This window comes from Tinamus guttatus, unplaced genomic scaffold (genome assembly GCF_059628265.1).
Source record: "Tinamus guttatus ecotype Peru unplaced genomic scaffold, ASM5962826v1 Tinamus_guttatus_pri_ptg000208l, whole genome shotgun sequence".
NCBI lineage: Eukaryota > Metazoa > Chordata > Aves > Tinamiformes > Tinamidae > Tinamus > Tinamus guttatus.
This window is the reverse complement of record NW_028288742.1, coordinates 7064261-7086393: the sequence shown is the minus strand read 5'-3', so window position 1 is coordinate 7086393 and position 22133 is coordinate 7064261. Positions and strand designations below refer to the sequence as shown.

The following is a 22133-nucleotide window of genomic DNA, read 5'->3' as shown; positions in this document are numbered from 1 at the left end:
TTAGTTCGGTCGCTTGCTCTGGAATTCTAATCTTGTCAGAAATGGGAATCGTGAGGCTCCTGCAGCCTCTGTGATAAGTGCTTCGCCCACCTCCTCCCAGCCCGTGCTTCCCCTCCATCCGAGTGCCCACACGGGTGGTGTGTGTGTCTGTGTGTGTGTGCGCACAGGCTGCGGGTGCCCGTGGCCACGCGCGTGCAGGCGGCCGGGCCTTGCCGTCCGTGTCCCTGCGAGCGCCTTTCGAACCGGCTCGCGCAAGGGAAGAGCGAAGCCGGGCTGGTAAAGTGGTGGTTTCTCTGATTTGCTCCAAAGCTAGTTGCAAAATCAATACGGCAGATCTGATTAGATGTCAGAACCTGTTTCTGTGTTTCTCTTTTCTTTTTCTCCCCTCACCCTCATGCATATAGTTCTGTATCGTAAAAAACCATCCCAGAAATAGGCTTTGCCAACTGCACTGCAGTATGGGAAAGGGGAGAATAAGAAGACAAAAAGAACAGGTCAGTTGTCAAAAAGAAATGTTTGGTATTTTTATTTTTATTTTTATTGTTTTTAAGAGTAGAAAAAGCTGCTCTTATCTTACAAGGTGTAATTGTCTATCATAGGCTTTGTGATAGGCTGGATCCTCTGTTCCCTGGACTTCTCAATCCGAACTGGAGAGCTTTGGAAGATTAATAAGTTCATAAAAGTTCTTGCAGCCTCATAGCTCTATGATCAGGATGAAGAAATGTTATATACTAGCTAGAGCCAGAGACTGAGCTTGTCAGAGCTTCTGGGAATCTAGTTACCAATTGGAGTGACAATTTCTTGTCTTTTCCTGTTTCTTTAAGACAGGAATAAAACTGACCTGTCTTTTGGAGGATTTGTGAGAAGTAATAAAGATAGCAGTTTGAAATCTTTAAATAAAAGTAGTCATAGAAGAGCAGAGTATTTTTATTAATAATATCAATCTTATTGCTAATGCTATTGTCCAGGCTTTTTTCAGAGCTAGGTATTCTCTCAAGAAAACCCCAGCAGAAAAATGAATCCTCTGCAGATGTGGGTTTAAAATCAGGCTGGGTCACCCTGTGCAGATGAAATCAATGTAGAGCTGTAAAACATATTGTGGGCTTGAAAATGCGTAGTCCTCTAGATTTTGGAACACAGAATGGCATTTTAACTAGCATGTGTGAAAGGCAAAAAAGAGAAAGCTTGCATGCCTGTGCATCAGTGGAAATGATGATACCTAGATGCAAATCTAGCACGGACATGACAATTAATTGCAAAAATATTTCAGCCCTGTGTGCTAGAAGTCTGGCCAAAATAGCTATTCCATGGTTTACAGATAATAGAAGTGACTCTAAAGTCCAGGCTTTGCAAGAATCAGCCCTTGAGACCACTGTTTTATCATGGTGATGTGACATTTGCTTTGTTAGAGGCTCATGTAACAGTGTGGTGTAAATAGCAACCCAAGTGCGTTATCCTGCTTGGATGATATTTGTGTCAGCCCTGACACTTTGTCAAGCCTGAACACCATTTCATAAGTACCAGACAGCTCTGCTATAGTCCACCTCTATCTTGCTTCCTCATCCCACCCCATCCTTGATGCATCTACTCAAGTATGTCCTTACTGATCCATTTATCCTTTCTTGTGCCCTTCACTACTTGCTGTTTCAGGTCAAGAAGACCTTGCTTGATGGACTCCCTTCTCAATTACCGAGGCATAGAACTGGGGCCACAATTCTCCATACTGTGCTGCCTGTGGGTTGGTGGCATTATGGGGACTCAGTCATGGGCAGCAGTGGAAGTCATGGGCAGCAGTGGAAGTCTCCATCTCCTGTAGTCTCTCAATTTTTTGTTCTGGTGCCTCAGTGACTTGCAGTGCATCCAGACCTCCATCTGCCATGCTTCTCTGAAGGAAATGCTTAATTTCATTTTTCCCTCCAGCAGTGGACCTGGCCTCAGTATAGGGGGCAGGAAGAGGCTGGGCAGCTTGGCTGTTGTCAGAAGATGGAGGAATGTACCCATACCCATGGCATCAGATCCCAGGATGTAGAGTGTTGTACATGAATGGGATGTGATGAAGACAGGAATTTTGTGGGGCATATCTATCCCTTCAGGTTGTCTTTCCATTTGATGGGCCTTGCAGCAGCTGGTTGTCCCCTGCAGACTTGTAGAGGACAGCCAAGCTGAAAAGATGAGCAGGAGTAAAGGGGTTGAGCTTCATACTCACTACCCACCATCCCATGGCTTGTGGGATCTCATGCCCACTCGCTGACTTTGTAGGCAGGAGAGGGGCCAGGTGAGACTGGAGCAGCTGACTGTGCTGGGCAGTTTTGCCTTGACTCCTTTTTTTTTCCCCCCCTTAAGCAGGGAAAAAGACTGAAATGGAAATGGAGATGTGAGTGAAAAGCAGTTCAACAGTGTATTGGCAGTGGCAGCCTTCACACTAACCAGGCTAAGCTAACCAGGGAAGTGGAGTCTTGAGCGGCCACAGTCCACTGTGGTTATGGCTGCAGAAGAGGGTCTGCAGCCCCTCAGCCCTGAGCCCTCCTACTGCCCCGTCTGCTCTTACTGCCTGCATTGCTCTGCCAGTGGGAAATGCTCGCCTCTAACCAGAACACTGGGGACTGCCCTCTCTGTGGCTCCTTGCCTCCACTGTTATCTGAAGTCAGAATTCCTCCCTAATGAGGAGGAGGAATGTGCTGGTGTTGCAGATGAGGACTTTATACCTTTGGAGACTATTGATTACCCGAATAGCTTGTCCCTCTCGGCTGGATGCCAAAGCCCCATGTATAAGGAAAAGTGATAGTCTTACGGCACAGCAGTCCTGTCTAATCTATTGAGAGATGCAACTAGTTCACCAAGTTCTGATTATTGGAATATTGCAGATGCCATTCTTGTCCTTGGCAGGACAATATATAAGTGCCCAGAAGGAGAGGAAGAGACATTTAGAGTTGACTTTGTTTTCAGCAGTCTGAATTGAAAGTTGATCCTCTTTCTTCCTGTTGGGTCATGCTGCAAGTGAGATCTTAGCAGCAGGGAAAACCAGAAAATGGATCCATGTTAATCTGAATGCTTTCTTTCCTGGAATAACCTGCTGTGCAAATTTGACCCTGTCTGAATCCAAAATAATAGCCCACGAGTAATCTGGGATTGATCTCCAAAGAGTTCATCCTATCGCTCTTAGGTAGAGTTTTGACACATGGAGCAGCTGGTGGATTATTGTATTTTATCCGCAAAGTATATTGAATATTTGGTGTAAGTAGGAAAGTAGTTTGACATTCTCTTCACTGGGACAATTACTGTAATTAATAGGATTTCAGGAGACATTGCTTAGTCCTAGACACGGGCATTGCCTTAGGCCAATGACCATCAGGTTTGACTCTACCCCCACCTGGAAGGCAGCCAGAATAATCACTGCGAGATCTGTTGTCCTTGTCACTTGAAGAAGTGTTCTGGTGCACACAGATACGTATTGCTATCCAAGCTTACAGGCTGGCAAATGTTATTCCTGGTCACACGCCGTTGACTCATTCCTCTCTAAAATCCTGCTGAACCCATTGGCAGTGCTGTATGTCAGACCGGTGATAGTCAGCATCAATTTTCCCTGCTATCTGTGTAGCAAACAGAAGGGCAGGAGTGGGGGGAGTGATACTGTAAATAAGTAAGAAGCATCGTTGGAGCTACACAACTGGAAATGGGAATGCATTAAACACTGTTTCGATCAGCTGTTGAAGCCATCGCTCAATGTCAGTGCTTTGGCTGGTGCCCTCCCCCCTCTGAAACATAAGCTTGGATATTAACTGCTCCATTAAAAGCGCTCTTGAGACATTCCCCTGGCATGGAGATCATTTTTCAGAGTGAGCAGGACTTTTGGCTCTGGGGTTCTCCCTGCAGTCCTTGTTGCTGCTTATGTGAAGATCTAGGAGAAATGAGACGATATGTGGCCAGCGCTAGCTGACCCGTGTCTCTGGCCTAGCTGGTTTCTTCCACTTGCTAGATTTGACCATGTGAGCTGGAGTATGGAGCCATCTGCTAAGAATTTTAAACCTGGCTGGTTTCATTTGTGAGTGTAATTATTAATAGTGTCTGTTTCATTTTTTTTTGAATTATTATTTTTGTCAGGAAAGCCCATCCTGATGCCCCATTCCAGGCTGACATCTGCGTTTCAGAAGCTGCCTTAGAGGCAGAAGGCAACTTCTTTACCCTTGCAGGGGCTGGAGCTTTCCTGACCTTCCATTCACGCTCCAGGATCTCCATTTAACATACTACTGGTCATTCTTGTTCTTGTTCCCCAGTCTTTCATAGCCTCCAGAGCTTTGTGATCCTCTGGTTGAATTTAAAACATCAAAGGCTTAAGGATCAGTGAAATTTCTGAGAGGGTAGGTCTGTATTTAAAGCCAGGGGAAACCACGCTATCTTCAAGTTCATTTTTTACCAAGCAGGAAAGTTTTGTTACTGGAAAAAAATGCAGCCATTTTCATGACCTTAAGCCATCGGCCTGAATAGACAAAGCCTGAACTTGCAATCTTGTCCCATTTTGACAAATATTCCCCCTGTTTATTCCCTAATTTGTCTCTCTGATCACGCTAAAAGTATCTTTCTATGTGTTTCTACCAAAACACACAAAAAAGGGCCTTTTTAAGAGCACAGTTTCACTCCTGTTTGTCAGCATGCTTTCATTTAAATAGTAATGCATCTAGGATTATGTTGCTTAGTGTCTGTGTTTGTGCATACAGCCCTGTCCTCAGCTGTGCAGTGGTAGGATTGCTCATGCCATCTCCTAGCGCCTGGTGCTAACAGCTAATTAGAGCTGTCACTCGAAGGACAGGCTGAAGCAGTAATCAGGTTTACCCCATCATGGCTGTAAACCCAAATGGCCATGGTTCAGAGCACAGTAACAACCACAAGGGCTTAGTTAGCCTTGGATTTGTTTTTACAATTACTTTCTATTGGTGCTGGGGTTTGGCTGGCAGAGAGAACATGACAGCGCTTACGCTGCTATTCAGATTGACTCTTGAGATGAGGTCCTATCAAATGTAGCTGAAATGAGGATGACTCCTGTTTGTTTAGGACCTTTTGGCCCTACTCTGCTGCTAGCCTCCTGGCTCTGAGGGGCAGTTAGCTGATGCTTTAAGGAGCTTTGGTCCTTTGCTCAGTGGAAGCATCTCTCTTCGTGACCATATTTGCAGTCTCTATGCTTGCAATTAAAGCACCAGGATTCCCCATGCGGCTTTTTTGTAGCATTTGGTGTGCACAGCTTTGGAGTAAAGAAGTCTTAGTGTAAAGAGGTTGGATGATTTTTTTTCCCTTTCTCCACTGGGCCCTGGTCTCTTCCCTATGCTTGCCGCTGCATTGGGAATGTTCCCACATGCTGCTGCTCACTGGGATGTTCCTGGGAAGTCTCCCTTATGCCCTGAGAGCTTTTCCGGTTTACCTCTTTGATGAAAATTGGTTTGACAGAGCATGTCTGTGTGCTGTGGCGGCCAAGAGATATACGAGACTTGAGACAGAAAAAAAACGGTTCCAGATGGCAGAGTGAATTCTCTGGAGCAGCAGAGACTGGGAGCTGATGGGGCAGAGCTGGCGCGTTTGGTGTGTGGCGCTGCCCGGGTGAGACACACAGTGCTGGGGGGCCTGGCACTGCCCAGGTGAGACACACAGTGCTGGGAGGCCTGGCACTGCCTCTTCTCGCTGAGCTCTGCGCTGGGTACCCAGGTGTGCGCCTCAGGAGGGTGGCGCTGAGGAACCCTCTTCAGAGACAGGACCGAGGTCGGCTGTGTCTGGTAGCCGCCCGCCTGAGCTGCTCCTCGGCCTTTGTGCGTCTCGTTGCTTGTCTGTAAATGCCTCTGTGGCTGTAAAGACCACCTGAGTGAGAGTGCCTAGTCTAGAGACATTAATTTGTTTCCAAAAGAGAGCTGGTTTAAATTGGTTAGTCTATTTCTTGTCTATTGCTGAGAGAAACAAATACACTTTCCAGGTACAAAGCTGCCTGGATCCTCTTTTTTTTGGCAGACTCTCCAGGAAGAGCACCTTAACGTTATGAAAAGAAGCTGTGCATCTTGACAGGAAGGGAGAGGGAGGAGCCCTGTGAGCACCGTGGATGACAGACGGTCTTGGTCATCCTCTCTCTTTGGACAATTACTCAGCCTCTGTGGCCCCCTCGGGGCTGAACACCACACCTAGTACTCTTCTAATTCAGACACTCATTTTAAGATCTTGCTGCCCAGGCAGCTATTCTCCTGTCAGGACCTACCTCTATATGTTAACTTGTGAAGATAAAACAACTCCAGAATCTTCTCAAACATTTTGTGTTGGGCCTCCTCCAAAGAAGTGAATGTCCAGGTCTGGTTCAAATGTATACCTGTCCTTAAACCACAGGGGTGCACTGTGGCCTGAGGACTGTCAATCCTCCCCTGTACTTCCTCAAATCTGAAGCAGCCACTGTTTTTTTGAGGCCTATGGTTATTGTCTGGGTTCGGGCTATAGGCGAAACCACCTGGATAAAAGATCTGTCAACTGTAGTACGGGTATAACTGGTAGTAACATCTACATCAAAGCAGTGTGGCTGGAGGGAGAGCTTGTTCAGGTTCTGCTTCTGTTTGCAGGGAGGTCTAACTTAGGTTCCTCTCTAAATGCTGGCATGTTTCTGCCAGGCACTTACCCCCTTGCTTTGCACAGTAGCAGTTTCCAAGCTTTCTCTCTTGGGCTGCACTGCCCCCATAGGTATCTGGGCTGGGGTCCAAGTTTGCAGGGAGAGGAAGAGATGGTAGCTGCTGGTATAGGTTGGGCGAAATAAATCTGTTTGAAAGAGAAAGGCCTTGAGTTTGGGATCCTAGATTGGGGATATGGGAAGCTGGGACAGGAAAGTTTGTTTATATGGTTGAGCAAATAAAGCTGCAGCTGGCACCTGAGCAAGGCAGATTTGGGACGGCCTGTGCTATAGTGACAGCTGAGATATATCACTGGCATCAGAAGATACGAGGTGAGGGAGGTGGTGGATAATGGGAATTAAAAGGCTGCTCTCAGCTCTCTTGTTTAGGTCTGGGATCATAGGATGGAGGGAAAGCCCTGTCCCCATGAAATTCTTCTTGGGGACTGGTAAAGCAGCATGCTGAGTGTGCTGTTAAGGGGAGAGAGATGCCATAGTCCAGGACTCACTGGGGGACCTAGGAGGAGATGGAGGTGGGGGGCAAAAGTAGTTTTCTTATAGCTCTCAATCTCTGCAGAAAAGCCTCAGGTGCAGGGAGGAGGGAGAGTTGCCCCTGCTCATGGGGGAGCCCAAGACAGCAGCCCTCACTCAGGGCGTGTGGGGGGAGCTGGGGCTCTGTTCCTGCCTGGGCGTTTATGCTGACAGAAGATGTGTGGAGCTGTGACATTATGCCCGTGGTTCTGCTTTTCTGCTGTAGCGTTCAGCCTGTGAACTGTGGCACGCAAGGTCTGCGAGAGCAAGCCGGAGCAGAGCTCCCATGCCATCCCTCACCCGCTTCCCGCCTCCCGGCACGGGAGCAAAGCGTTTCCTTCAGCCCCGCTGGAGGACTCCTGGGGGTGCCTAAGAGCAGTGAGCAGAATAGCAATGCTGCCCCTGAGGAAGGGGATTATGCAGGGAAAGAGCCCCTGAGACGCTCCCAGTGTGAACGGAAGCCCTAATAGGAAGCTGAGCATCCCGAGGGGATTTCTGTAATTCAATTAGCTGTGACCATCCTGACCTGGAGCTCTGAAACAGCACCAATTACTTTCAGTCCCCTAGGGAAATCTTTTGCATGTGAATTAAATTCCAGTGGTCCTCAGGCTGCTTCTGCAGCCTAGCTAGTCTTCTTGCTGCTGACTCCATGTCAGGAACCTGTGCTGGAAGGCTGAGAACTCTTTTTTTTTTTTTTTTTTTTTTTTTTTTTGGCACAGCACAGGAGCTTTTTGGAACTCTGTAGGAAGATACTGGTTTGTGCTTGTCCACTGAGGCAGTCTCTGAAGAAGAAATTGCTTTTCCTTCAGAGCAAGGAGACAATATTTTCTGCATATACAGAGATCACATTTCCAACATATGCCTCTCGTCCTATTTTTACTTTGCATGACCTCTGATTTCTATTCCTCTTTTAGGAAGAAGGAATGGAAAGTCTCTATTAGAAACACAAAGAAATGTGTGTGCGCACATACTCCAACCTTATCTCAGCTTTTGCTTCTGATTTGAATTTAATTGGTCTGCAGGACTGAGGAAAATAAACCAACAGCTTTTCTATGCCTGGTGAGAAACCTGCAAAATCTTAACTGGTCCCAGGAATCGACAGCCATGGCTAAATTTCCTATTTGTACACAGACCCATTGCTTTTTCATATGATTTTGGAGTCATTTTTTCTAGGGTCAAGTGTGATTGTGGGGAACCGTGGAGATTTTTCATTACCATTGACTGGAAGCTGACTTCTGAGCCAGGTTTATTTTTTGCTGGGCTGCTGGGGAAGAATGGAGTGTAGAAGAGACTGGAAATTACTCCATGCTTGTATGTAAGAAGAATCTGGAGTAATTCCCCACTGGTTAAAGAAAGAAGGGCAATTGCAGGTTGTTCTCAGCAACCCTTTATAGGCTCTTGGTCTGTGGTTGCCTGCTCTCACATCTGATTAAGTAAGTACTGTAACTCTCACACATGGCAATTGGGCTGCAGCTCTGGACCCAACTTAGCCACACGTTTGGTGAGAGGAAGTGGTTGCAGTGCCAAAACTAACAGGGGTTCCAGGTAATGGCTGAGACCGAAGTCAAGAGAATAATAAATAAAAATGACATTTGCACAGAGCAGAGAGTTGTCTTACCAAGTGCTGATTGCAAAGAGATATTTTACTGTCCTAATCATGAGCTAGAAGGCAGTAGCTACAATTTAATGCTTAATAGTGCCAGCCCTGCTGGGGTTTTCTTAGCACTTCACAGCATATGTGTAATACAGTCCCTTTAGCTGATACCTTGCTATGCTGTAAAATGCAGGATTCTGGCTTTAGGATACAAGGTAAAGGGAGCTGCGCTGCAAGGATGGTGATTTGCTAGAAAGAGCACAAAGAGTCTGAAGAGGTGAGAAGATGGTGGGAACTTCTTTTCTTTTTGCTCCTGGTTCCCCTGGGGCTGCCTGTAATGAGGCTCCCTGTATATTTGCCTTGCAGCTGTTTGCACATGCAAAAGTTCAAGTTTATCTGTGAAAATGGGCAAGTTTTCCATGAGCTTTCTAAGGAACCAGCTTGCACATGTAAATGAAAAGATGCAAATAAACCTGCCATTTTTAAAAGGAGGAGGAAAGATGGGATTTTATTTGCAGATACGTTTGGAGAACCTTACGTGTTCCAAATCCTCACTTTCCTCAGAAAATACTCCTGTGACTCAAACATGGGGTGGAATTCTAGCTTCCCAATCATTGAGAGAAAACCAAAGCTCTTTGACTCTCTTTGATAACATTTTGTGCTATCTGTTTGGGTAAGAAAATCAGTTATGTGCCAGGCATAGTCTCGTTCCCTATTTACAGCTGAGGAAAAGGTAAATTTATCTCTGAGGAGCTACATTTGGATGATTCGTGCATTTTGATGCAGCATCCACTCATAGAGTGAAATGCCAGAACTCGCCGTGTCCCTCAGTAAGCTGTCCTAGTGTGGTGGTCGTTGTTGTTTTTGTTTTGTTTTTCACTCTCGTGGTTCGGTTGTCTTCACTTAATCTAAGTCTCGTTGCAGTTTCCAGCTACAAGCTCTGTTTATACTTTAGTCTTTAAGAGCTAGTTGTTGTCTGAAGTCTCTTCCTTATGTAGCCTGAAATACCAGGAACAAGTAATCTTTGAGCCTTTCTTCATTATACAGTCTAGATGGAGTCTCTATAACTGCTTATTGCAAGGCATGTTTTCAAAGCCTTCAATCATTTTTCTAGTCCTCTTTTGAGTTTTTTTTTCAGCATCATTCTGACAGTGTGGCTACCTGAATTGAACAGATTTTTCAAAAAAGATTTCATTGATGATACAGAGGTAAACACTTATTATGAGATGTATATTAGTTATCCTTTATTTAATCATCAAGAATTTGGACATCTTGGGGCTTCTTGGAGTCATTATCTCTTTTCTGACAAGTATGAGGCAATCTTTCCTTACTGTTCTTTACTGTCTTTCCTTGCTGGTTTTCCTTCCAGGTCCTTGAATTACCTGAGGTAAATTGAATGCTGACACCATAAATCCGTTCCATCAAGCAATCTAGGTTGTCCTTTGTGATGTATCTATTCAGATTGTTATTTAGCGTTGCATATTTTGGGTGTCCTCTGTAAAAATTAATATCTTAACAAAGGCATTAAGGATGGTAGATCTCAGTTACTGAATGTTAAAAAATGCCTTTTTTAACAGGAGGGAAGGAAACAAAGCATAAGCTGCATCTCAGAGTCCTGCCAAAGGCTATACCCAGACATCCCAACTACAAATGGATGTAAAGCCATTGAGGTACCAAAGGTAGTTATGAGTGATACTGCCTATACAGCCTAAACTGGGGACTATGAAATTAGCATGCCTTAACTATGCCGGCTTGCTGGCTGGGTCTTTGACCTTGATGAAGATGTCAAATAATATTAAGAGTCTCATGTGGGATCTCACTAGAGAGGTCTGCCTTGGAAAGATCATCTTGCTGGTAAGATCTCAGTGACATACGCACACGTTTCAAATTTATTTTTGATCTCGCCTTTTAAGTCTGTTTAACTTGGGCTCTGCTTGAATAGTATTACATCTTCAGTTAGTCTGGCATGTGGAAGCAAGCCAGGATCTTTCCAATGGCTGAGATTTTCTAACAAGATAAGCAACTATCTGTTGCCTTCCTGAAGGCAGTTTGTTTGCCAACGACCCATAAAACTATACTAATCACCATTCTTTTTTTTAATTTTGTCAAGTTCCATCTCATATCCATCCTCCATAAGATTTTTTTCTGAAATCCATGAAGAATATAAAGTTTGCTTGTTATTTGGCCTGTGGTCTCCTCCGCTTACACTGATTCCCTTTGTTCATATGTATATGCCCATAAAAGACAAAAGTATAGAAGATAATGAATAATTGCATCTTATTTGGTGTTTTCAGGAGGCTGCCCACTTTGCAAGACCTAGCTTATTGCAGTTTTACTAGTCTTTTACTACTTCCTACAGTATTTTTGAGATTTTCTGATCTGTTGTTAATCTGTCTTTCTACCATTCTTGCGATGACAGGTTCAGCTCAGGGTATACCATGCCAGCTAGAGTCTCACAAGCAGACTGTAGATATGCCTCTCTTCCTTTCTGCTGTGACTTTAGACACAGATTTAGCTCTGGAATTAGGTCACAGATATTTCCAGATTTGAGTCGGGGTGGGTCATTTCCAGAGCTGTAGAGATTTGTATCCCCGCCACTGCAGGATGGGTCAGTAAACATTGTTAACATTTGTTTTAAAAGTCCTCTTTACTTGGGGGTATTTGGGATGTCTTTTTTACTGTGAGATGTGTTCTTGTGTATCACAGAGAGGCACGAAGAAGCAAGATGTCACATTAGTGTTTATCTCAGCAAACCCTCAGGCTGAAAACCACTATTGACTGGCTCAGGTCTTCCTCCAGTTCCAGAGCTTGATGCAATGGATGAGATCGGTGGAGGTAAAGACCTTATGTTTTGTGTTCCAGAAGAGGTAAGAATAAGAATGATGGAAACTTTATAGAACTGGTTTCAGCCATATATCTGTGGACCATAATGGACCCAAATCCATTCTGACTTGAGGGCATCAAGAGAAGAAAGGCAGCATGTACTGCTCCCAGTTGTCCTGCAGATTGCCTTGACTGTAAACTAAGTCGTCTTCATTCAGCATGAAAAAGATGATGTCTGAGATAGGCATGTGCCTGCCTTGAGTGGACTGTGTTCCCCAAAGTGGTTCCTTTGTTGCCTGCACAGTTTGATTTGAGCCATGGAAGCAGCTTGGAAAATCAAATGTCAGGGCAGATTTATCCAGTGAGCAGGCTTGTTAATAAATTTCTCCCTCCTGGGCCAAGTCCAGAGGAGATGGGACAAAATGATGGCCAGATGGGGAGGCTGAGGGAACAAGCTGCTGTCCTTGAGTATCTGCCAGTTTTGTTTTTGGCCTCTTTCCTGTGCCCTGTGCTGCAGAATGGTTGCTAAACCCTGGAGAGGAATGTCTGGGAGCCCCACAGCACCTATAGCTGACAGAAGTGACAGTGTTCTTCCTCATGCAGTCAAAGACAAGAGCTGTGTGTGTGCTTCAGCGGTGAGGTTGGTGTGCTATACTGTGGAAAACATGGTATTTGAGCAGCAATAGAGCAGTGACACACTGGGTTTTTATTGGAGGAGATAGTATTCTCATCAGTGACACCTCTTCTTGCTGAGAGTCGGGAGAATGGAGAGCACTGCTCTGACCTGGAAGCTGGCAGGCAGCTTTCCTGGGTATTGCTCCAGATCTTGCCAGTGCTTTTTGGCACTGTTTGAAAGAGACAGGTTTGTATGGGAAGCTCTTCCTATTATGTGGATAAGTAAAGAACTTCTGTATTAACTAATTGCATCTAGTTTTGTATTCTTTGTGCAATAGTCTGACAGTGTAAATGTCATGTAAACTCTTCATAGTAGGCTGTATGTTGCTGTTAAAGGCGTGAGTTTAAGTATATCCATCAGAGTATGTGAAAGCTATGAGGCTTTATTATTGGAAACAACTGAGAAATTCTCTTAAATGACTTAAATGGCTTACAACTAGTTTCTCTTAATCTGTTTATGGCTGAAACCTCATTGAGGCCTAGAATCTTTCAGGCCATTGGTAGATTCAGAAAATTGTCTCTCTAAGGATCTAGATGATCAGCAATTTGGGGAGTAAGGTGTAGGAAAATGGTTCTCTTCTGATCTGATACAGTTGTACGTAGCTGTAGGTGCTGAAGATGTGTTCATGAAAAGTCAATGGTGGTCGAAATGACAGGTGGTTGAAATGACAGGAAAGCAATTTTTTCCGTAATAACTAACTAATTGAGGAGCAGTTGCATGCAGGGACTTGAATTCACACACTGACAATAGTGAGAAGGATGGAGAGAGAGGCCAGAACTGTCAGATGAAAGAGATGGTGGCTATTTGGCAGGTGACATTTTGGAGCAGGTCACCATTCTGAAAGACCTCAGTCATTTCATCTGTTGGACTGACCACCTGAATGTAACCCCCTTTTCCATCCTTAGCCCGTGATTGATTTGATCTATCTTGAGTCATCCGAAGATGATGATGACAGTGATGAAAAGGTAACCATTCAGAAAGAGAGGCAAAAATGCTTATGCTTAAATATATTTCTGGCTCTCCATTCTCTGTGCCCAATCTACTGATTCTGTGTGTTTAAATTATGCACGTTTCTTAAGTTCCTGAATGCATCAGCCCCCTTGTTACATTAATTCTTATGGGAAAAATTGCTTTGATATCTGTTGACCTCAGCTGTTTCATCTATGAGACTGAATGTCTGACATAAATCTTTCAGCGTGAGCATTTATTTCAGCCCCTCTCTGGTTACATCTTCATTGTTGTCGTCTTCCTCAGATGAATCAACATCAATCAAGGATGAAGGATCGAAAAATGGGGTAACGATGACAGTTAACAGAGCAGGGTATTAAATGGTTGGTAGCAGAAATCTGAAGTAGCAGATAGAGAAGTGGTGGCAAACAGCATGTTCATCTATGGTGAATTCTTTCCATCTAAGGAGCATGTGGGAGTTGGCTAATATTTGATGAGAAATTGCTCAGTCTTCCTGCAGGAAGACTTCTGGAAAACACCCCATCTATTGACTTTTTTTCTGGGAGAACCTCACTGATAGTGCTAAAATCTCCTCATTGGTCCAAAATCTCTATGAGGCCCAAAGGAGAGTCTGGGAAGAGGCAGGTTTGCTTGGGAAACTTGTCGTCCTTCCACTCTGTAGATAAGTGGAGAACCATTGCATTGACTCTTCCCAGACTAGCTTTACTCTGTATGAAGTTTTTGATTGATAGTATAGGCAAAGAGGTCAAATATACCAAGAGTGCTGATTAACTTCTGGTTACCCCAGTGGCCTCAGACTGTGCTCCTTCACCTCCCAGGCTCTTTCTGGCTTGGATCTCCCACTTAGAGCTCCAACTCCATCTTTGCATTAAAAGAGGTCTGATTTTTAATCAACATTTCTGCCTCTGGCTATGCTGCCTCTTGCTTTCCACATCTGTTTTGAAAGCAGCTGTGGAGGGATCATCTAGTGCTCCCAATTTAGCTTTGAAACAGCAAACAGAAGGTGAGGAAATGCTGTAGCCAGCTGTGAGCAGAAGGCTCTGACCACCTGTGGCTCTGACAATCATTGCATTTCAAAAAGCAGGGACTCTCACTTTTGATGGGATTTTTACTCTAAGAGGTACTTTATCCTGCAGCCTCCCTGCTCTTAGCTTTCAGTTCTATTATTAAAAAGATCCAGACATACGGAGGCAATTGAATTGTTTGGTCTGGTGATGGAATAGAAGCCTGCTGCTATCAGATTGCATCTTTGAATTAGCAGTTACCTCTACTTGGTAGCTATTCTGGAGTATGGGTGAGATCCTCCAGGGGAGATGAGGGGAAACTCGACTGATTCCTTGCAGGCAACTGCATATCCTGGATGTGAGCCATAGCAGTGGCACTAATTGGATGCTGTCTGGGGTCCAAAGATTTATCAGTAGATTTGCTGTGGGGAACGTGCTACTGGCTGGTGTTTTCTTTCCAGCGTAGCTCCACTGTGGCAGGAAGCAGCTTGAATGCAGGAGGTGGCTTCTTTCCAACAGTAGGACATGCTGCCTATTTCATATGTGTTTTCTGTCTGAGCTTACTGACGACCTTGTTAAAGAAGGTGCTGAAGGTAGAGGTCCATAGGGAGGAGCGGTGCTGGTCACATTTGTTCAGGTGTCCCACAGACATTTACTTTAGAATCATAGAATGCTTAAGGTTGGAAGGGACCTCTAGAGGTCATCTAGTCCAACCCCCCTGCACACGCAGGGTCACCTAGAGCACGTGGCACAGGACTGCATCCAAGTGGGTTTTGAAGATCTCCAGAGAAGGAGACTCCACAACCTCTCTGGGCAACCTGTTCCAGTGCTCTGTCACCCTCACTGTTAAAAAATTTTTCCTTAAGTTCCTGTGGAACTTTTGATGCTTTAGTTTCTGGCCATTTCCTCTAGTTCTGTCAGTGGCCACCAGTGAAAAGAGGCCAGCACCATCCTCCTCACTGCCTCCCTTGAGGTACTTATAGACACTGCTCAGGTCTCCTCTCAGCCTTCTCTTCTCCAGGCTGAACAGGCCCAGCTCCCTCAGCCTCTCCTCATAGGGCAGATGTTCCAGGCCCCTGATCATCCTCGTAGCCCTGCGCTGGACTCTCTCCAGCAGCTCCACAATTCAGCTCTTTAGCCTGAATTTATCCCACTAGCAGAGGTGTGGGGCCTAGGATCATGTTAGCTTCCCTCTACAGGCAGTGGATGGAGGAAAGCAATGCCAAATGGAGATTCCTGCCATTTGCCCTCTGGAGGCAAATGGTAGGAAAAGGAAAATAGGGGCAAGTTTTTCCTAGTATTAACGCTGGGTGCTGCTGGGGTGTGACAGGGTTGATCAGTAGGAACACAGCACACCAGATATGGAAAGACTTGCAGTAGGCTTAAGCTGCAGCATGGAAGTAGAATAGGATGGTATGAAAAAGTAGTGGTATCCCTGGAGTAAGAGGAAAGATGTGCACTCTCCATGTGGGGAGAAGAATTTAATTTGACTTTTTTTCTCCTTTTTCCTCAGTTTGCACTGACATTGAGTTGCTTTATTCCCAGAACTACCCAGTTAAGTAGCTCTCCTATGAATTATTGAGCAGTAAGATAACTGGTTCTCTGCCAAAAGTTAATGCATATGGGTTGCTTTTGGGGAAAGAAGATCACTGGCTGACGGTTAGTGAATGTTTAGATCTAAACTATTTATGTGCTGGTGGGAGTGGCATGGCACTGCTGGTCTAATATGTTAAACAGAAATATGTTAAAATGGATGTGTGTGTATGAGACTACATCTTGTCGTCTTCTAAAAGCCAGTGGCAGAACTGAGATGAGTGGTGGTGGTCTGGCACCACTGGGGGTGGAAGGACCTTCCTCTTGTGGGTAATGTAGGTCAGTAAGAGAATCCCACATCTATCCCAGCTGTTGTCCTGCTTTGCTGGACTGTGACTAGCAAATCAATCAGAGGCAGCATTTTTCTACAGGTCTGTGGTAAAATCTGGGTTTGGGTTATGCCTTTGGCAGGGCAGTAGTTGAAGACATCAGCCCTGAAATGAGCATGCCCCTTCTCACCCTCTTTTTTCTCTTGTGCTTAACTTACCTAATTAGGTGATGTGTGGGTGAGGGGAGGAGGATAATCAGCATGTATTTCACATAAAAATGTATATGCGTCTGCTGTACACGTACCATCTCCTCCTACTTATATTTTTCAATTTGGGAGGCATACTGTTTTGAAGCCAGGACCTTGAAGGTACATGAGACATGGGAATGAGGTGGCTTTACACCGCAGGGGAATACTTGCCCTTGTAGTGTCTTGTTAGCATGAACTAATTGGGTAGTGAGTCTTGGTGGAGTTTGAGCATGTGTGGGACTTTTTTTTGTTATTGTTTTTTTGAGAAGGCATCTCTGTGAGGAAAAAGATCTGGAAATTCGCATCCAGGATAGACTCTTTCCAAAGCACCTTGAAGTGAGCTGGAGTCTCACATATTAATCACTGGAGCTTGTCATGCAAAAGAGGAAGTTCTTAAGCAAAACTCTCTTTATTAAAGCAAGAAAAGACTGGCTGAGCTAATTGGCTTCGAAAGTTCAGAGGAGAGGAAAGCAGAAAATCTGGTAATGCATATATTTCATTCACTCTTCTTTGAAAAAGTAGTCAACTACCACAGAGCTAAGCCTTCTGTGCTCCCAGCCGTGCTTCTCTAGTTTCTCTGCACACTTCTCTAGCAGAAAACAAATTAGTTTGAGTACATTTTAATAGAAATAATAATAGTTGCAACTTGTTTTTCAAGCACTTAGCAAATATAAATGTTTTATCTCTTCGTACGTGAGGAGGCTGAAGTGCAGAGGCAGAAGGCATAGATGAAAGAAAGTGATTCTGGGTTGTAGCTGAGATGCGTTGAGCCAGCCTTTCTCCATGCCCCTCTTCTAACTACTTGAATATATCATCTCTCAGAAACAAGCAGTGGAGGCTGGGTTTGTGAATAGTAGTTGGATATTTGTTTCCACAGGGACTCCTGCTGCGGCTGGTGCCTGATGTGCCTGGTCCTTGGAATGTGGATTGTGGGTGCCACTGGAGGGAAATAGAATTGCTCAGCTGTGATTTCCTATCCTTGTGCTAATAAAGGAGCTTTTAGCTCGGATGAGGAGCTATGATCTCTCCTGGAGCTTAAACTGTGCAGTTTTCTTCTTGCTGTGAACTCAAGGGTGCAGCTCTGACAGCTCCCCACTGAGCACAGAGGACCGGGGCAGGGAAAACACGGTAGGGTGACCAGGGGCCTTCTTGCGAGGGCAGAGTGTGAGGCCCAGGTATTTTGTTGGCTCCAGGATTCAAAACACCTGTAGCAACTCTGCTCTGGACAGTGCTTTGATGCGCTTGGCAGCAGGGCAATCATTGCCTTTTTATTTTTGCCTTTCACCCTTACTAGCAGCAGGACCCTCATGGCACCATCATCATTCTTCTCCCTGGATCCAAAGGAGAAATGGAGAAATCAACTACCCAGGAATGGGTAAGAGTTGCAGTAAGCGTGATAAGTCAGATATATTCAACCTCTAAAAAGAAAAAAAAAAAAAAAAAAAAGGGTGGGGGGAAGCTCTCTTTGATTTTACCCCACAAAAGGAAAACTTTTCACAGTGTATTTCTGCCATGCTGGGATGTTCTGAGTTCATCCTTGGTGAAGGAAGCATCCCTGACACTGGTGGATACCTTCTGGAGGCTTTTAAATTTGACAGGAATCTTCAGAGACCAGACAGCATTGCAGAGATCACTGAATACCCCCTCTGAGCTGTGCCGGAGCAGGACTACAAGGTAACGCACTGAGGAGCCTGTGGTCTCTCCAGCAAGTGCTTTGGCTCTTGTGAGGAAGAACATTCCTCCCTTCCCTAAGGCTAAAGCAAAAACAGACTGAAATATTTGCAAGCTTGGCCATAGCCCGTAGCCAGAGTATTTCTCACTCACCTGTTAGTACAGTGCCTTTCAGTCCTAGGCACCGCCAGCAAAACCAAGAGGAGGAGAGGTTATCGGGGCAGACACCAGCACCCCTTGGCACTTGACACTCCTCTGTCCAACTCTGTTGGACTCGTAGATGTTGCGGGAGGAGCCTGACTCCTGAAGCAGGGACGTGTCACCCTTCTTGTCCTTTTCCTGGCCTGTAGTGCCACGCTAGCTCTGCTGCAGCGAGCCTGTGCGCTGAGGGAAAGGGCCGTGGGCTGCACGTGTATGCGGCGTTCTTGGGCAGGGGGTGCCGGAGCCCTGCCTGTGCACAGGATTTTTCCTCCGTCTTGGAGCGTGGCATCCTGCTGCCTGGAACGTGGCGGCTGTTTAACGGGGCACCTCGCTGGGTGTGCTGGAAATCGTGGGGGACTTAGAAGGAGGCTGAGTACCTGCTAAAAAAGGGGTGAGGGGGGCAGCGCGTTGCTCTTCACAGCAGTCCCCATCCCGGACTTTACCTTGTTCTGTTCCCAGTTCTGCGGAGCCACACGACTGGCTCATTCCAACAAGCTTGCTTTTGTGTTTAAGCTGGGGATTAAAGGCTGTGCAGTTATCTGTTAGGATTTGCAGTCTGAATCCCCGCACTGTCGGTGAGTCTTTATACATACATACATATATAAAGGCATGAGAGGGCAGAAGTGAGGTTTGGCTCTGTATTGCTGCTGCCCTGTCCATCCACTGGCAGCCTTCAGCAGCAGCTGCCCCTTGCCATAGTGCTGCATCCTCTGCAGTGATGGGATGACCTGTTTCCCTCTCCAGAACTCCAGAAAACCCAGGAACTCCACAACCATGTGTAGGTTTAAGGCTTGTTGGGCATTTTCTAGTACCAGAATAAAAATGTAATCAATTTTTACTGCATAGGTACTGTCAGACATTCCCGTCACAAGGCGATAACATAAGCCCATAGCTTGTCCCTGTGCAAAGCAAGTAAATCCCATTCCCCATCTGAAAAAGATGAAATATTTTCAGCATCCTTGGTTCCCTCACTATTTCTGTGTCCTAAAGAAGCAACTGGATGGGCTCAGCCCCTTTCTTCTGTCATCTTTTTCTGTCCTCAGACCTTTCCCCAGAGAGAGACACAGTATGTCCTTGCTGGGGAGACAAAGCGCTTCATCCTCTTTCAGCTCTTTCATCTTCCTCTCTTCCAGCTCCATGCAAGGATGCTCCTCCATGGAGTGAGCAAAGCTGCTTCCCTACCTCTCTCCCCCTTGCATGAGGTGAATTGCTTGGAGTACTTTTGGAGTAGCTGTGTCATTTTTGAAGCTTTCCATTTTTTTTCTCTTTTTTTTTTGTTCTCTCTCTCTTCCCTCCCCCTCCCCAACACACCTCACCAGCTGGGCTTGATTAGACTGTGAGGCCCTACCGGCTTCAATTAAGGAGCAGATGTGACCTAAGAAATGGGATAGCAGCTAGGAATGGAGATGGCACATTTATGTCACTAGGTCTAATCAAACAACTCACATTATTCTCACTGTGAGGTGGGAGACATGCAAGCTAAGGGCAAGTCAGCGCTTGGAGCACCTGCTGAGACAAAATTGCTAGCAAAGTCATCTGTAATGAGCTGGCCATGCCACTCATCACGCCAGTGTGAGCTCAGACAAGGGCCGGTTTTAATCCATTTAAGTGCAATAAAGGACCTAGAGGTTGAGATTTGAGAATGGATACCTGGAAAACAATCAGTCACTGTCATTAGGGGCTGCTGAGGGGAGAGGCTGCTTGTATGCTATAAACCCATGGGTTTGGCTGCCTCTGCAGGAGAGAGGACACTATGCAAGATGAGGGTGGCTAAGGTAAAGATGAAGAAGTCTCTAAGTGGACTCTGCTTGGGTCAAGCTATGGAGAGCAGAAACTAGTGTACCAGAGCCCCCAAGGCATGGCAGCACTCACAGCAGCGTGACCTACATTTCTTGGCGCAGCTGCGTCTGTGGCACAGCAGATGCTGCCTGTTGTAGGTTCTCAGGTTGGGCTGTGCTGTGGAGCAGCTCTGTGGACCTTTGGAGGAAGTAGGTGCTCTATAGATCTGTAGTGCACAGAAGTTGTCTATAGGAGAGCAGATGCTCACCCAGGGAAGGTGGGTCGCAATGGAACTGCTGAAAAACTCTTCCATCTCTTCCCTTCCCACTCAGGATGGCAGCTGGTTTGTGTTCAGGCAGTCTTTCTCATTTTAGAAAGAGAGCTTCTGCTTATCCTCATGCTAAATGTTTTAATTAAGAATTTACATATACATAATAGGTGCCTCTCTCCTCAGAGGCACCAGCGTGCTGGCCGAGAGGCCGTTTGCTGATGGCATCCGTGTCTCTTGCTCTTGTTGGGTCCCCAGTCCCGCCCGTGGTGGAGCCGGCGTTCCAGGACGTGCGCCAGGGCATGGGACGCAGCGTCACCCTGCGCTGCACCATGCTCAAGGGGAGCCCCATGAAGGTGGCCACCTCCGTGTGGCACTTCAACGGGACCCTTCTGGCCCAGCCCCTCGCAGAGCAGCAGGACTACTCGGAGCTGAAGGTGGACAGTGTGAGCCGCGAGACCAGCGGTAGCTACGAGTGCAGCATTTCCAATGATGTGGGAGTCTCCACCTGCCTCTTCCAAGTGTCTGGTAAGTCGCAGGGCACACACTGGTGGGAGATAAGGAAAGGTAGTTACACCTAGGATGTGCAGGATGGATTGGGATGTGCGTATCCAGTGTGTGTTGCTGCTTGTTCTGTTTGCTGGTGGCTTCCTCACAGTGACCTTAAAGGCTTTGGGGGGTCCTGGGGTATGTTAGGCAGAGGCATGGAGATGTTCCCACATATATCATGGTATCTGTTAGGAGAAAAATGAGATGAGGATGGACACTAATATTCACTGGTTCTGCTGCTGAGTTTTCTGTGGATCTAGCAAGCATCACATCCAGGCTCCTCTTCAGCAAATACTAGAAGGAATGGCAGAGTTATAGCATCTTAGAACCACACACCTGACCTAGTCACTTCAGCTGGTCATTAAATCTGCTTTTCCCATGACCCCACAATTGATTTGGGCACCAATTTCTAGACAGTCTCTCAGAAGAAATTGCCTTGATAAGAAGTTAGTTCAGCCAAAATACTGGGTTTTCAGTCCAGGGCCAATTTATACATTTCAAGATAGGGCTGAGCAAATAAGAACGGGTAGTATGCAAAGAGACCAGGTTTTGAAGCATGTCTTTCCAGAGGTCAGAAAAGGTCATGTACCAGTACTTCCTCTGCTCTGACCCTGTGGTTTATTGTGTGCTGTAACTCTGAGGTGGTTTTGGGAATGGGGAAGCCATTTTGGTCCATTCTCAAAATTTTGCTGTCACACCTTTAAATCTCTTAGTATTTGTCTGGTAGTTGCTTTTGCTTCAAAGCTTTGGCCTTCTCTGCTCTGTCTTTATGTTCTTGCAACTCTGATATCACTAGCTAAATAATGGCAAAAGATACCCCAGTGTGAGCCACCACATCAAACTTTGTTCCTAGCAAGCTTCGGAGCGCTCCTAGGATCTGCCTTTCTTGCTGGAACTGAAGACAAATGTCTAATGCTATCTGATGTGCCATGCAGTAAATGTCTGATGCTATCACAAGAGCCTTGTGCCCCATGAGGTAAGATTTGTGCAACAGAAAGCAATGCTCAAAGCATTCATCAGAAACACAAGGAGCATGTGTTTTGCTGCCTCTCTTCTGTACTTTGAAAGTATTGGTATTGGATGTTGGCTTTTTACCTTCAAATATCTCTGCCTTTGTCCTAGACAGCTACCAAAAAAATTAGACCTTTTAGCCTGTGCAGCAACTTGAGAAATAATCCAGTTAGACTTCTGCACTTGCTGGAGTTTTAATTCTCTAGTCTGCTGTGCCTTCTTGTGTGAGCGCAGGAAAAGCTTAGTCCCTTTTTATATCTGTTTCTTTTCTATGAAACCGGACCATAAACCTTCCTATTTAACAGGGGAGGCAGCGGTT

At 45.7% G+C, this 22133-nt stretch overlaps 1 protein-coding gene across 1 annotated transcript in view; it reads left to right on the top strand.

Moving 5' to 3' along the window:
• The window catches only part of MDGA1 (MAM domain containing glycosylphosphatidylinositol anchor 1), a 126950-nt gene that overhangs the window by 59835 nt on the left and 44982 nt on the right, over window positions 1-22133 (top strand). The window contains exon 9 of the mRNA XM_088524267.1: window positions 20513-20782. Within this exon, the coding sequence (XP_088380393.1) occupies window positions 20513-20782 (270 nt within the window). The remainder of the gene's footprint in view (window positions 1-20512; window positions 20783-22133) is intronic.